The sequence below is a fragment of the Panthera onca genome, chromosome F1 (genome assembly GCF_046562875.1).
Source record: "Panthera onca isolate mPanOnc1 chromosome F1, mPanOnc1 haplotype 2, whole genome shotgun sequence".
NCBI lineage: Eukaryota > Metazoa > Chordata > Mammalia > Carnivora > Felidae > Panthera > Panthera onca.
Window position 1 is genome coordinate 19,596,516 of NC_138355.1, and position 16,045 is coordinate 19,612,560.

At 38.2% G+C, this 16,045-nt stretch overlaps 1 protein-coding gene across 8 annotated transcripts in view; it reads left to right on the forward strand.

Annotated features, from left to right (window-relative positions):
- The window catches only part of RABGAP1L (RAB GTPase activating protein 1 like), a 753,436-nt gene that overhangs the window by 594,288 nt on the left and 143,103 nt on the right, over window positions 1–16,045 (forward strand). For all 8 annotated transcript variants that reach the window (XM_060644898.3, XM_060644899.3, XM_060644901.3 and 5 more), the window contains one exon: window positions 7,640–7,768. In XM_060644898.3, the coding sequence (XP_060500881.1) occupies window positions 7,640–7,768 (129 nt within the window). The remainder of the gene's footprint in view (window positions 1–7,639; window positions 7,769–16,045) is intronic.

Below are 16,045 nucleotides of genomic sequence, written 5' to 3' on the forward strand. Positions count from 1 at the left end.
ACATCCCTCGGGTTGTTTTGGGCTCTCACATGCCAAAACATAGGTAATGGTGCCATTGACATTACATGTGAAAAGTATTTGCTGAGTTGTCCAGAGGGTCATTTGGCAATCTCTGACTCTGTCGTACAATATTGTACGTAAAAGATTGTACATAATGATAGAACTGGGGTACTTTCAAGTTTGGGAAAATCATATGCCCTTTAATTAGCAATATGGCTGTGAATTGGGATCAGTTCTCCAATGAGTTACTGCTTAAAGTTTAGTGTGTACCAGGAGGAAGTACAGTTGTTCAGCCTTGTGTTATTGGACTGGCTAATGATGTGGGATCGATGGCTAATCTGCACAGGGTGGTCCTAAGAGGAATCCTGCCACGTGCAATCCTTTCCATTACCACTCAAGAGGGCAGGCACTGAAGTTTCAGTTTTTAGCTATGTTTCAGACATGAAGGTGTGGAGGTTAAACACATGCAAATATGTTATTTTACTTTAAAGATCCCAGTAGGTTTTTTTTCCTGTAAGTTAATTTTTGTGATGAACTGATCAAATTAATGAAGATTTACCAAGACAATGCTGTGGATTTAGACTTAGAGCCTATTCATTGTCCCCTGATTCACAGAGGGACCACCAAATTGCCTGAACACCAGACACATTTGAAAAAAATTTTTTTTCAAGTTTTATTTAAGTTACATTTGAAATTTTGGCTTCTTGCCCTTCAAAGATATGCCTAGTAAAGAACAACTTAATAATAATTTACCTTTAATAAATAATACCTTTAATAAAGCAGGTACAAGTGCTTCATTTTTGATATTACCACAAGGCATAAATTCTGTGCACAGACTCACCAAACACACGTTTCTTTGGTGAAATTAAAATACCAAAGCAAAAGATACAGGTATCCTAGATACCAGCTAAGTAATGTTTCCCTCTTCTAAGGCCTGTGCTTCCAAATGATTCTCAGACTTCCAAAAATATGTCTCCACTGAATAGAAATCCTGTTAGACACTATAACTAAAGGAAGAAAAAGCCATTTGTGGTGAAAATAATGAAGGTGAGAAAGAGAACCATTCCTAGATTTTTTTTAAATAACCCCCTAAAAAAATCAAACCTAGAAGGGCTGCTTCTCAGAGGCCCTTGAAGAAAGATTTATCATCCACGAATCGTGAGAGGTTTGGAATAGAAGCATCAGGAGCTAACACCCAAATGTTAGAACTGTTCCTTTCCACCCACCCTGCCTCCTTAAAAAAAAAAATCACTTTGACATGTGATACTCTTGCGCTGAATTTTTCAGTGGGAAAAACACACTCAAAATGGTATCAGCAGTGACACATAGCTAGGGTCCATACTCTGTAAGTGTGTGAAATTTGAAGAAAAGGGAAAAGTTTTCTTCTACTCATGTTCAGAATTTCCCTTTCTTCTCTTTTGATTTCATTTGCTGTTACATGTTGTGGAAAGTTATGATCACATCATTATAAATTAATATCAGTCTTGGCTATGGTTTCAGTACTGATACCCTGGGCACTGTACATAGTGAATCCAAAGGAGCATTGATGCTGAAATGAAAAACAGAAGCAAGTATGTCTCCCATTTTTACTTTTTTTTTTTTAACTGCTGCAAGGATTGCTCGTTCAAGAGAGATTACAACTCTTAAAATTTAAAGACCCCAGTATAAAAGTTGCCATGCATACTTCTGATGCCCTTCAAAGTGTAAAAATCAATTTTTATGTCAAAATAAGTATGAAATGTACTCTCTAATTTGCATTTTATTAATTATGACTGGTTAATACTGGGTGTGCTTAAAGTAGAGCTTTTACGAATTTATGGAACAAATCTATGCTGGTGTCTATTATGTGCCTGGGAACTTGCTTACTTCATTTTACTGGGGGAAGTAGGAAGGATACCTAAATTAACAACCTGCTTAAAAAATCCTACTTCCTTTTTCCCTCTGGATATTTCTCTTTACCTACTTGAAAGGAAATAGAAGTAGGACTTGAAATGTTTTCAGTTGTCCAGGTAATCTTTATATATAATTCTATTCAAATGGAGAATGAAATAATCGTCTTTTGGAGGTATAATTGATAAACATGTTTTGTATCATCACTTAAGAGAATTTGACAGAAAGTTTGGGGAGCAAAAGATGAGTATCAAGAGAACCACTAGTTTTCAAAAGTTATTTATTCTTATTTAAAAGCTGGTAAGGTTCTCTGTGGTTTTTTTAAGTTTATTTATTTATTTTTGAGAGAGAGAGAGAGAGAGAGAGAGAGAGAGAGCAGGGGAAGGGCAAAGGGAGGGAGAGAATCCTAAGCAGGCTCTGCGCCATCATCGCATAGGATCGCTATGAACCACGAGATCACAACCTGAGCCAACATCAAGAGTCAGACACTTAACCAACTGAGCCACCCAGGTGTCCCGAGTACTCGATCTTGCAAGTGAAGAAAACACGTCTTTGCTTCTTAAAATTTCCCTAACTCTTGTCTGCGTTACCTTCTGGCTAACATTACTTAACAAATAATGTCAGGAAAGTAATTGCATTTTCATTATGCTACTCTTCCCTCACTACCTTTCTGAAGGCAATATAGAAAAACTCTAAGAATTTCCCAGCTGAAGATCAGCCTTTCCTTTAAATCAGTTCTTCTAGCCTGACAGAATTCTGTGTAGTGAGCACAGAGGAGTAATGGTATCCAGAAGCTGGCCCTATTTACCTACTTTTGAGTATTTGGTTTGGTTCTTAAAATGTTAGTCTGCCTTTTCGGGGTGCATTTTTAAAGCTTGGGTCTTCTCACAAGATCATATGTTAAGCTTCTCTTCATTGTAAGGGTAGACAGCATTCATACAATTGTAAACATAACCATTAATTAAGCTTATATCTCTGTAGCCAGTTTATCAATAATTTGCATGTGTGAAGTCTTGTTTTAGTTTTATGGAAAGCACCACTACTTCTAGGTTGGACTAATACTGTTACAGCAATACTTGACCTTTGTGAAGCATATATATTCAATATACGTACAATATGATTAAAATTTTGTTAGATATATGTGTCACACATATGTGTGGGGGGGGGGATGGTAAAAAAAAAAGATTATAAGCAATGTAACAAAATGTTTTTTTAAATGTTTTACCACCATTACCACTACTGGGTTTTTTTAATGTGTGTGTGTGTGTGTGTGTGTGTGTGTGTGAGAGAGAGAGAGAGAGAGAGAGAGAGAGCAAGAGCTAGCATGTGTGAGCAGGGGAGGGGCAGAGAGAGAGGAAGAGAGAGAATCCCAAGCAGGCTCCTGGCTGGAGCCCAAGGCAGGGCTCAAACACATGAACCATGAGATCATGACCTGACCTGAGCCAAAATCAAGAGTCAGATGCTTAACTGACTGAGCCACCTAGGCACCCCTGTAACCAAATGCTAATTATGTTTATCTCTGGGTAGTGAGATGTGTTAGGCTTTTAAAAATTTTTTTATTTTGGGGGGGGGGGGAAGTGAATATGTAATCAATAAAAAACGTATAACCCCTACTATACAGGTAGATATACACACACGTATGTAAACAATCCAAAAGTTTTTAAAAGCATTTAGAAAACAAAACAACTCTGATAAATTCTCAGTGAGGCATCCACATTTTTTGCAGAGCAAGAGGTATCTATTCCTCAACTGTAGAGGGAAAAATCTCTCAGATACAGCCTTCAGAAAATGGAAAGTTACCCTTGTAAATTTACAACCTGAGTATAGCATAAGAAGGTATTTGGAGGTGACACAATGATTATGGAAGCCTCTTAAAGACAGAAATTTAGAGGAAAAAGCCCATCGGAATCAAAGTAGGATTGCAGATTGTTTCCTGGGGCAATGGCACACGTTGTTAATATCCTTTTTGCTTACTGGCATGATTTTTACCCCATGGGGCTGTCTTATGCCATATTTTTAAAAAATTCACAATGAAATTAGCTTTATTTCAGTCCATGACAAGAATATAAGTTCTTATAACTTCCAGACTGCCTGCTTTCTGGAATTAAAAATGTCAGTGAGAGGAGGGTACTGTTTTTAGCCACTAAAATATCAGTAGCTGAACATACCTGAGCAACACAGAGGCAGCCTTCCAAACTCTCATATCTTATATTTGTTTTGGGTTCACAAAATGCACTCATATGACCTAACTCATTTCCTTCTCAAATACTTGAGGTTAAAGATGCTCCCTTTTTGAAGTAGGACAGGAGAGACAGAGGCCGCACCGTGAGTTAGTCAGAGTTGGCGTCAGAATTTATTTCATCCTTTGCAGCCTTGTTTGTACCTTTAATTGCCAACTACCTTCTAGAGGCTGGGATTAAGGGACTGAATAATACGCAGTTTCCACACATGTGTCTGCTTGAGTCTTTCTGCTCCGTGATTGTGAGAGCTCCTCTCCAATGGGGCTTAACTGAGGTGGCCAAGCCATGGGATCCACAGCATCCCTGACACCAGCAGTGTGTTGGAAAGGACAATCATAGGGCCCTCTGAATTCTGGTTTCCTGAGACTCAGCCCCACCCAGATGGGGATCTTCTGGCTACACGCCCCTCCTCCCCGCCCCCCCCCCCCCCCCCCCGCCCCAGAGTATAGCCTCCTTCCAACAGCATCTCTTTCTACATGGCCACCCCCTGTCTGACCAGAGGTCACATGTCACAGGCTGTATGATTCTTCATCTTGAGGCCTCATCTTTCTGCTTTCACATGAACTCCAAGACTGGACTTGAAATTAGGCCTGGGGCAGCATGAGAAAATTAGGTAATCATGCTCCTGCCTGCAGACAAGGAACCACACCACCACTGGGGGCATCCGTTGCCAGGGAACTAGAGGTTAGTTGCACTGAAAATCAAGCGATGCCCTCAGAAGCTTTGGGGTTCTGAGGAAAGCTGCTAATCTTGTTTCCCTACAAACTCTAGAAGCAGCCTGTCTTGAATTTTCCTGATGATCACCAGAGAGCTGATCATCAGACCCAGTATTACAGATGAAAAAGGAAGACTAAGGATATAGTGTGTCCAGTTTATCTGGTAGCTGGATGCTTTTCCCAATAATTGAGCAATTGATATCTTAGCCAGAGAAAGCCTCTTGTAGGCTGAAGTTCCCGATAACTGTCTTTTCCAAATAAGTTAAGGTGAGTTGATAACACTCTATCATGATAAACATTCTCTCTACCACTTACTGCCATCGTGTCTGAGTGTCCGTGAGGGAGGAAATAAATCTGAGAGGTACTGAGGCTTGTTTTTTCCACTGCCACTGTTAGCCTAGCTCTACTTTCTGACTACTAGTTTGGATGTAAAGCTGAAGCAACCTAGTACCCTTGTGAAAATGCCTGGTGGATGAATTAATATTTTCCTTTACTTCATATGATTCTGTTTAAAAGGGAGGGGAGATGAAAGCAGAAATTCATTCAGTAAATTTTAATTGAGAACCTTCTATATTCCAGTTAATAGTTTTATCACTGTGGACACAGCAAAGAACAAGACAGACAAGGCCCCTTTCCTTAGGCGGAAAGAGATATAAAACAGAAAAATTAGTTGGTGGGAAATTACTTGATGGGCTGGGGGTGTGGGGGGGGAGAATTTAAGTGCTTAGAAGAGGCCTCACTCTGATCTTCCACTTGAGCTAAACTCTAAATCACAGAAAGTTGCTCTCCTTATGAAGATCTGGGGAAAGATGATTCCAGGCAGAGGGAACAGTAAGGGCGGTTGCGTTCAGCAATGAACTTGATGTGTACAAAAAAACGAAACAAGGCCAGTGTGCCTGGAGCTTGAGAACAGGAGGGGGACGTGGTTCCAGATGAGGTTGGAGGGGAAGCAGGGGCTCCAGATCATGAAAGGTCTTGCAGGCAGTGGTAATGATACTGGATTTTATTCTGAGCACAGTAGAACCGCTGGAGGGCTTTATACAGAAGAACCACATGATGTTAAAGGGTATCGTCTGGCTATGATAGGGAAAGTGGGCTATGGGGAGCCAAAGTGGAAATGGGGAGACCACTCAGGGAGTTACTGCAATGGCTCACCGAAGAGATGACAATGGCTTGGACCAGGGTGGTGAAGACAACTTGGGCCCTGTCGTCAGCAGGAATTTCTCCAACTTCCTTATACTCTTTCGGTACAGCTGTTAAGGTTGATCAGGTCTACATTTGAATCGAGATAAAGTGATATTTTGAATTAGCGCATAGTTCTATGATTTCTAAACATCTCGGTTGCGTTTTTTTGTTTTGTTGTTTTTCATTTTATTACTGACGTTTTTGACAATTTCTGGCTCTTGAAACACCTTATTTCTCTTTGACTTACTTCTGTGTACCTAGTCTGCTTTAATCCATAATTTGTATCATGGTGTTTGCCAAAGATTGCTGACAGTTTTTTAATAAAATACTTATTGCTTTTTTTCATTTTTAAAACAACATTTTTAATGTTTATTTGTTTCTGAGAGACACAGAGCATGAGCAGAAGAGGGGCAGAGAGAGAGGGAGACATAGGATCTGAAGCAGGCTCCAGGCTCTGAGCTGTCAGCACAGAGTCCAATGTGGGGCTTGAACCCACAAACCACAGGATCATGATCTAAGCCAAAGTCAGATGCTTACACTGACTGAGCCATCCAAGTGCCCCTCATTTTTTTTTAAAGTAGGCTCCACACCCAACATGAAACTTAAACCCACGACCCCAAGATCAAGGGTCACAGGCTCTACTGACTGAGCCAGTCTGGCACCCTTTATTGTCTTTCTTATTACAAAATCTTTACTGCAGCAAATACAGCAATATATAAGGGGGGGGGGGGGAACCATGATCCCACTATCCAGAGAAACCTTTTATTTCCTTTCAGTCTTTTTTCCATGCATGCATATATTCATTTCTAAGTGGTTATTTCTTAAAGAAGTAAATTTTGCAAACAGTAGTTTTCATATGAAGTTCAGTCATTAAGTGATTTGTTTTATTTATTTTTTCATGGCATTTTTTAAGGTGGGGGATCAATTTCTTATTTTCTTGAACTGTTGTTGTCATTAGTTGAAAAGTCCTCCCATTAGGTGTTCCTTATGTAATTCTAATATACTTTACCTTCTCTATATCTTCAGCCAGGTTTCTTTTTTTTTTTTTTTTGTCTTTTTTTGAAAAAAAAAATTTAAGTTTATTTATTTATTTTGAGAGAGAGGGAGACAGAATCCCAAGCAAGCTCTGCACTGTCAGCACAGAGCCTGACACTGGGCTTGAGCTCACAAACCATGAGATCACGCCCGAGTCAGTCACTTAACTGACTGAGTAACCCACCACCCGGGCACCCCAAGCCAGGTTTCTAATAATACCCTTAAAATATCCAGCAAACTAAAGTCATAGATCAGAGTTACACATTTTTTGCTTTTCTTGCACTTTTCCTTCTCAGAGCTATAACTTGGTTAGCTTTGCTGGGATCCATCATTCTAATCTCTAGGTTATATAAATTAAATATGCTAGCCTGTTAATTCTTATATTGTGTCTAGGATTCATGGTGACTTATTTCAGCAAATAGTAAAGGGGCTAGAAATATGTTCCTAAAAACTTATGGAACTAAGTTAGATCTTAGCTACCAATGTGCATTCAGGAAAACAAATTCATTTTTCAATGTATTTGTCCTGAGTGCAGGCTAAAATGTAATGATAATTCTCGGAATTATTTTGCAGACCTCAAAGGAAGATCTTCTGCAGGCTGACTTTGAAGGTGCTTTAAAGTTTTTCAGAGTTCAGCTTCCAAAAAGATACAGGGCTGAGGAAAATGCCAGAAGATTGATGGAGCAGGCTTGCAATATTAAGGTAAGATACATGAATTTATATATAATAAAGATACAACTTGAATGAAGAAAGAATTATTTAAAACGCTTTCTCTGTACATTGCTGGACTTTGGCTATGTTAGGGTGATAGTATGTATGAACTAGTCTCAGACTTTTTTGTGAGGCTGATATGTATAAAATAACTTCTAGTAGGACTTGGAGTGAAAGTTAGTAGGTTCAGATTGTAACAATAGGAAGACAAACGTTTATCTTATAGGTAGGGCTCTAGAATGGGCCACTGTGATAGTGGTTTCCATGGCAGCAGACTTAGCATTTAGCTTTTGGCCATCTGTTTTAGGATTATTTACAACAAAGCAAGAAAAGCCTGCTTAGACAGTGCTTTCTTTTCTCTAAGGGACTTGGAAAGCTTTGGATGTTGATCTGTCCACTTCCATCCCACATCTGCAAAATGGCTGTCGATACATTGCTCCTTATCATATGCCTAATAAAACTAAGTGAGATTTATAAAATAATTTGATATGGAAATTTCTATCCAGAAAATTGTGGGATCAGATTAGAGAACACATTTTTTTAAAAAAATTGGAACCAATTTACAAGTGTTAATTCTTGTACCTCTGGAAAATACTCGGGAATCTTCTTAACCTAACCTAAATACATAAATAGAAATTTCCCTTTTGAACAAAGAGACAGAGATCCTATGTCTTACGGACCTTATGTTCTTACAGAAGGAAACAGACAATAAATGACTAACATAATAAGTAAAGAATGTATTTAATGTGTTAGAAGGTGATAAATAGCTATGAAAAAAGGAAACATACGGTGAAATAAACAAGACCAGATTGAGGAGGAGAAGGAAAGTTACAGTTGTTATTAGGTAGTCAGAGTGGGTAGACCTCTTTAAGAGAGTGAAAGAAGGGTTAGCCATGGAGATGTCTAGGGGAAGAGCATTCCAGCAAGTTCAAAGGTCCTGCCGCTGGCTCATGCCTGGTGGGTTGGAAGAACAGCAAGAAGGCCAGTGTAGCTGGAGCGAAGTGAATGAAAATGAGAGCTATAGGAGAGGAAGTTCGAGAGTTTACAAGGAGCCAGCGAATGTAGGAGTTAGGCTTTACTTTGGGTGAAGCGGCTAGCCCTTCCAGAGTTTTGAGTGGAAAAGTGATATGATCTGTCTGAGGTTTCAGAGGATCACAATGCTTACTTACTGTGTTGAGAACAGACTACCACAAGGTAAGGGTGAACGTAGGGAGATCCGACAGGGGTTTCTGCAGTAATCTTGTTGAGAAGTAATGATAGTGTTTGCCCGCTGAGAACATTGGGGATGGAGATGGAGTGGAGATGGAGGTGACTGGAACCTGAGTATATTTTGAAAGAGAACCAAGAGGATTTCATGACACATTACACATGGTTATGAGAGGAAATAGGGAGTCAAGATGACTCCACAGATTTTGGATTAGGCGATAAGTAGATAGAATTGCTGTGGAGTTATTAAACTTATTACTTCCAATGTACTTTGACATAGACTTCATCTAAGCACCATACCTACTTGAACACTTTTTTTGGTGTGACACTGTTTTTTTTTTTTATTTTAACTTATTTTAAAGTAAATTCTAAATGTTAGAAAGTCCAATTCAATGTTGAAAGTAAATAACTGGGAATAACTGGGAAGAAAAACTATATTGTCTTTCAAGTGAATTCTATATTCAAAAAAAAATCATTTTCCAAAGATATCAAGAAAAATAGGTCTCTGAATCTTCATCCTGGAATGCAGACTTTTAAAGCCTTCAGGACTGATTGTTTTATTTGGCTGGGCCAAATGACTAAGCATGAGCCACATTTGTCTGTGGACTTTGAAAGCACATTGCAGTGGCCATTGTGACTTTGATTGAATTTTGTGGGACGTTGGTTTGAAAGACAGACTTCAGCCCCTGATTGTTCCAGAGCTGTCAGAGAAAAGTACTGTAACTGGAACAGTGCTGTAGGAATCTGTTAAAATAAAACATTCATTTCTAAGAGTGAAAAATTAGAGAGTTAGGAGAACTAGTAAGGTAGAAAGCTAAATGTCTTCAAAGGAAATTTGGTAGCATTGGATAATCATTGGTAATGAAAAACCCAGGAAAACAATTCAAAATTATGAGATACATAGGGAAGGATTTTTTTTTTCCAATATAATTTATGAAGCTACTTAGGGGTTGTAGGCAACTAACAATTGTCAGGCTGGAAACATGGGATCCGAAAGACACAGAAACTTAAAATGTTAGAAAGTAAGTTCAAAATATGATCAGAGTGGACCATTTCTGGAATGAATATGTCCAACCAGAGTGACTTGCGTGAAGATGAACAGGTAGACATGAATTGTTATTTCAAGTAAGAATAGCGTTACTTGATTCTGTTTTTTGTTTTTACGTTTTGTTTGGGGGTTTGTTTTTTGTTTTTGCGTTATCTAAGGAAAGTAACTTTTTCTTGGGTATTTAAAATAGTACTCACAGGACACTAGTTTTTATCATGGTATAATTCACATAACATTGTGTTTGTTTCACTTGCAAAATTTATTTCTTGGGGTGAGGACTTTCAAGATCCACTCCCTTAGGTACTTTTAAACATGCAGTATGGTACCAACTATGGTCACTATGCTGTATGGTACATCCTCATGGCTCATTTATTTTATAATGAATAATGTCATCATTTTATAATGAAATTTGTACGTTTTGACCCCCTTTACCTACTTTGCCCCCTCCTACACTCCCTGCCTCAGGCATCAATCTGTTCTCTTATATCCATGAGCTTGGTATTTTTGTTTTATTTTTGTTTCATTTTGTTTTGTTTTAGATTCCACAAATAAGTGAGATCATACCATATTTATCTTTTTCTGCCTGACTTATTTCACTTAACATAATGCCCTCAAGTGCCATATTGTGCCCAATGGCAAGATTTCATTCTTTATTGTGGCTGAATAATATTCCATTGTGTACGTGTACCACATTTTCTTTAGCCCTTCATCCATCAGTGGCCATTTAGGTGGTTTCCATTACTGGCTATTGTAGATAATGCTGCAGTGAACATAGGGGTGCATGTTATGTTTTCAAATTAGTGTTTTCGTTTTATTCAGATAAACAACCAGGAGTGAAATTGCTGGATTGTCTAGTAGTTTTAATTTTTAATTTTAATTTAATTATTTGAAGAACCTTCATCTTCCATTGTGGTTGCACCAGTTTACATTGCCACCAACAGTTGCACAAGAGTTCCCTTTTCTCCATATCCTTGCCAACACTTATTTCTTATCTTTTTGATAAGAGCCACTCTAACAGGTGTGAAGTGATATCTCATTGTGATTTTGATTTGCATTTCCCTGATGATTAGTGGCGTTGAACACCTTTTCATGTACCTGTTGGTCATTTGCATGTCTTCTTTGGAAAAAGGTCAATTCAGATCCTCTGCCCATTTTTTAATTGGATTGTTTGGGTTTTTTTGCTATTGAGTTATATGAGTTCTTTATATATTTTAGACATTAACCCTTTATAAGACATATGATTTGCAAGTATTTTCTCTCATTCAATATATTGCCTTTTCCTTTTGTTGATGATTTTCCTTTGCTGTGCAGAAGTTTTTTAGTGTGATGTAGTCCTACTTGTTTATTTTTCCTTTTTTTTTGTCTTTGTTTTTTTATGTCAAATCCAAAAACAATCACCACCAAGACCAATGTCAAGGAGCTTACCACCTATGTTTTCTTCTAGGAGTTTTATGGTTTCATATCTTATGTTCAAGTCTTTCATCCATTTTGAGGTAATTTTTGTGTATGGTGTAAGATAGTGGTCCAGTTTCATTCTTTTGTACATGGCCTTCCAGTTTTCCCATCCTCCTTTATTGAAGAAATTGTCCTTTCCCCCCAGGATATACAGTCTTGGCTCCTTTGTTGTAAATTAATTGACCATATATGCATGGATTTATTTCGGACTTTTCTATTCTGTTCCACTGATCTACATGTCTGTTTTTTAATGCTACTGCCATACTGATTCGATTAATTTGGCTTTGCAATATAGTTTGAAGTCAGAGAGTGATGCCTCCAGCTTTGTTCTTCCCTCTCAAGATTGCTTTGGGTATTGGATCTTTCCTGGTTCCAGAGAAATTTTAAAATTGTTATGTTTCTGTGAAATATGCCGCTGGAATTTTGATAGAGATGACATTGAATCTATAGATTGCTTGGAGTATGTGGACATTTTAACAATATTAATTCTTCTAATCTATGAGCATGGAGTGTCTTTCTACTTATTTGTGTCTTCAGTTTCTTTCATTAATGTCTTTTAGTTTTCAGTGTACAGATCTTCCCTTGGTTAAATTTATTCCTAGGTATTTTTTGATGCAATTATAAATGGGATTGTTTTCTAATTTCTCTTTCTGATAGTTTCTTATTCATGTATAGAAATACATGTAGAATACACGCAGAAATACATTGATTTTTGTATCACAGGACATCTTTTTAATTTATAACACGGTTATGAGGCAGATGTGAGGTGAAACTCAGAGAAGGAAGACGTAAGTAGTACAATATCCAAGCACCCTGCCGGAACTAGAGCATAGGTTTCCAACCTAAAGTTTTAAAATTGTGTTTAAACTGAGACCTACATTTTAAAATAGCTTTTATATTAAAACCCTGACCACCCAGACACATCCGAATAAAAACTTACCCTTGTAATTTGTCACGCACTCTGATGTTTCCTCTTTCTACTACTGTTTTGTATTTTGTGTCATTTAAACTCCCCTCCCCCCAAGAAAAGTCTTCAAACTGAAAAGGTAGTCATAACCCACTAACTCGATCTCACAACAGCTTGCAATATTGAAAACACCCTGAGGCCTGTCATACTGTTCTCACCACCTCCCCCTTCCCCATCCTGATATGCTGCAACTTGTAAGAGGTGTTAACAGTGAATAATGGAAGTAGGGGTGTGGTGAGAATGTGAGTCATCATGCCATCATTATAGCAGGATATGCTAGCAACTGGAAATTTTAGGAACCAGCAGATTGAGAGATCAAGGCTACGTGTTAGACAAAGGTGACGGCAGGTAGGGAAGAGGCAAAAAAGTTGCACTCACCATTTCTTAGGTATAGCCTTGAGATTAAAGATAGAATGTTGGCCAAAAATAATGAAAATTGTTTTAATTTTAATTATTTTCAAAGTTAGGATCCGTGTATGGTTGTATCTTCTTTGAATGGACATGTTCTCATTTAATTAATTACCCAATAAAATGAATCACTTTCCTCTAACTTTTAAAGAACTAGGTGATCAGTGATTTCAGTGAACGGACTGGTTTTAAAATAGGTGGGAGAGTTGCAGGTGAAAAATAACTTACTAGCCCTGTATGTGGTTTATTTCTGTGAGTGTACCAACAAGATGTATTAACAAACCCCACTGGATTAGATAAATAACTTTATTCTTTGAAAAGCTGTATAATAGTAAATATCAAAAATGTTTTTGTGTTTATTTTTTCTGATTTAAGTAACATGTTTTAAAATTTTCAAATATCTCCCTGCTCCTATGGTTTCAGACAGTTTAATAAAATCAGGAAATATGCTGACCCATCAGACTTGATTTGAAAAGTCATATTGAATATACACTTCCTCGGGTTTTGTTGAATATTGTTATTCAAATGTTACCTTGTAGTTACAAATTCTGCTATTACAGACCTTCTTAAACTTGATTCTTGGCTTCGTGGACTCTAAATCAGTAGAAATTTTGATTTCTTTATACAAGCATATGAGGATTTTGTTTTTCCTGGTAAGAGACTATATACCTTTTATTAGATTCTTTTAATCTCTTAATTTTTTAAATATTTTTATTTATTTTAGAGAGAGAGAACAGGAGCAGGGGAGGGGCAGAGAGAGAGGGAGACACAGAATCTGAAGCAGGCTCCAGGCTCTGAGCTGTCAGTCCAGAGCCCAACACGGGGATTCAACTCATAAACCATGAGATCAGGACCTGAGCCAAGGTTGGACAGCCCACTGACCGAGCCACCCAGGCTCCCCTTATTAGATTCAGGAATTCAGTGACTCAAAAAAATTAACCTCTATATTGTGGAACAATCTTAAACTTGTTAAGTAAATTGATATTTCTGTAGAGCATGTAAGAGTTTATGAATGGGTATCTACAAATATTCAAGGGCTTATATATATAAACTTTATAACTCTTGACCTGTCTTTTTATATATTTTTATTCAGTATCATTTATGTTATATTAGGTTGAATTGATGAAATTGCCATTCTTTTTGGTAAAAAATGTCAGATATTAAACATCGTATATAATTTAATTCAGTATTTCATGCCTCCATATGATTCAATGCTATGTATGATGTTATGTATTCAATGCTATAAGGATGAAATACTAAAATTTTGAGTCTTTTAATTATAATGGAATTCATTTAGCTGCCGTTGCTCTCATAGGAATAAAGAAAAATAAACTAGAAGAGTAAAATACCTGTAGTAGAAGTTAGAGTACTGTGTATACCTTACTTCTATGGACATGTAAACTTTTCCTAAGAATTACTCTCTAAAGACTGGGAAGCAAGTCTTGTCTGTTTCCCTTCCTTCCTTCCTTCCCTCCTTCCTTCCTTCCTTCCCTCCTTCCTTCCTTCCCTCTCCCCTTCCTTCCCTCCCTCCCTTCCTCCTTCTTCCCTCCTTCCCTCCCTCCCTTCCTTCCTTCCTTCCTTCCTTCCTTCCTTCCTTCCTTCCTTCCTTCACTTTCTTCCTTTCTAGTTGATTTTTATTTGGAATAATGTTGCACATGCCTCATTTGTGATGCACCTCATTAGTAGCAAAGTTCATCACATCCTCAAAATATTCTGTTGCGGGGGTGCGCCTGGGTGACTCCGTTAAGCATTCAACTCTTGATTTCAGCTAAGGTCTTGATTTCAGGATTGTGAGTTCAAGCCCTGTGATAGGCTCCACAATAGGCATGGAGTCTACTTTAACAACAACAACAACAAAAATCTGTTGGTGGATCTTCATAAAATAAAATTTTAAAATAGAAATTAGCCTATTTCATTATTTGAACAAAATTAAAATTTCAAAATGTGACATTGAACTCAAGGTAATTAAGAAAGAAAGTTCATTTACTGAGTGCACAGTGAGATCGTGACTTGAGTGCCTGTCGTGTGTCGGGAGTTAAGATGAGACTTTAAGGATTAGCAGGGGTGAAAGAGTATCCGAGGCAGGAGGAAGGATGTTCCAAACAAAGAATATGCAGAGGCCCAGAGGTAGGAAAATATGGCACTGTCCAAGCCCTCATCATAGTTGATGACCGGAGAATAGGAAATGGAAGACAAGGTATCCAGGAGCCAGACGGCTGGTGCAAAGCCATGTGAGCCATGGTACGCAATTTGGATTTTTCCTGGGGGCAATGGGAAGCATTGTAAGGGGTTAAATAGGAGGTGGAAATGATCAGCTGTTTTAGAAAGGTCTTTCTGGCTGCTGTGTGGCAATGAACTGAAAGGGGTAAGATTAGATATTAGTGACAGACCAATTCGGTGAGAAGTGACCAGAGTATCTGCTATGGGCTGGAGAGAGATGGACAGATTCCAGAGATATTCAAGAGGTGGAATCAACAGAATTTAGTGATTAAATGTGAGCATTACAGCCAGGAAAGAGAGCCGCGACGACACCCAGAACTCTTAGGCAACTTGGTAGTAATCACACTGCAAAGGGAACAAACAAAAAGCAACAAGTTACAAGGCTGGAACACAGTGAGTGAAGTGTTGGACACGTTAGGTTTGCAATGTGTATCCACAGACTCATATCCAAATATATAGAGATACCAAGTAAGTGGATGCTAGAGATCTGAGCTAACAGTAGGCATTTGGATGTCATCGGCATTGAAACCATGGGAGTGGGTGAATTCTCACAGAGGAGCAGAGAGGAGTGTTGAGGATAGATACATTAACGTGTAAAAAATGGGCTGAGAAGTAGAAGCTGGTGAGACTGAGACAGCAGGAGCAAACCCAGTAGAGAAGTGAAGTGTGAATGCTAAGGGAAGATGTATTTGTTTTCGAGAAGGAAGAAGTTGAATAAATGTCAGCAGTGCTTAGAGGTCATATAAGGTACTGAGGAGTGGAAAGCAGACATTGTGCAATAATGATAAAGAGGTCCTTAATAGCCTTAGTGAGAGCAGTTTCAGTGGAGTGATGAAGTATAAACTCCAATGATTCAAGAAATAAGTGGAAGGGGAGGAAATGGAGAACGGAAGATAACACAATTCTTCTAAGAAGCTTAGTGTGGAAAGAAGATGGGAGATGGAAGAGACGGCCAGCAGGCCAG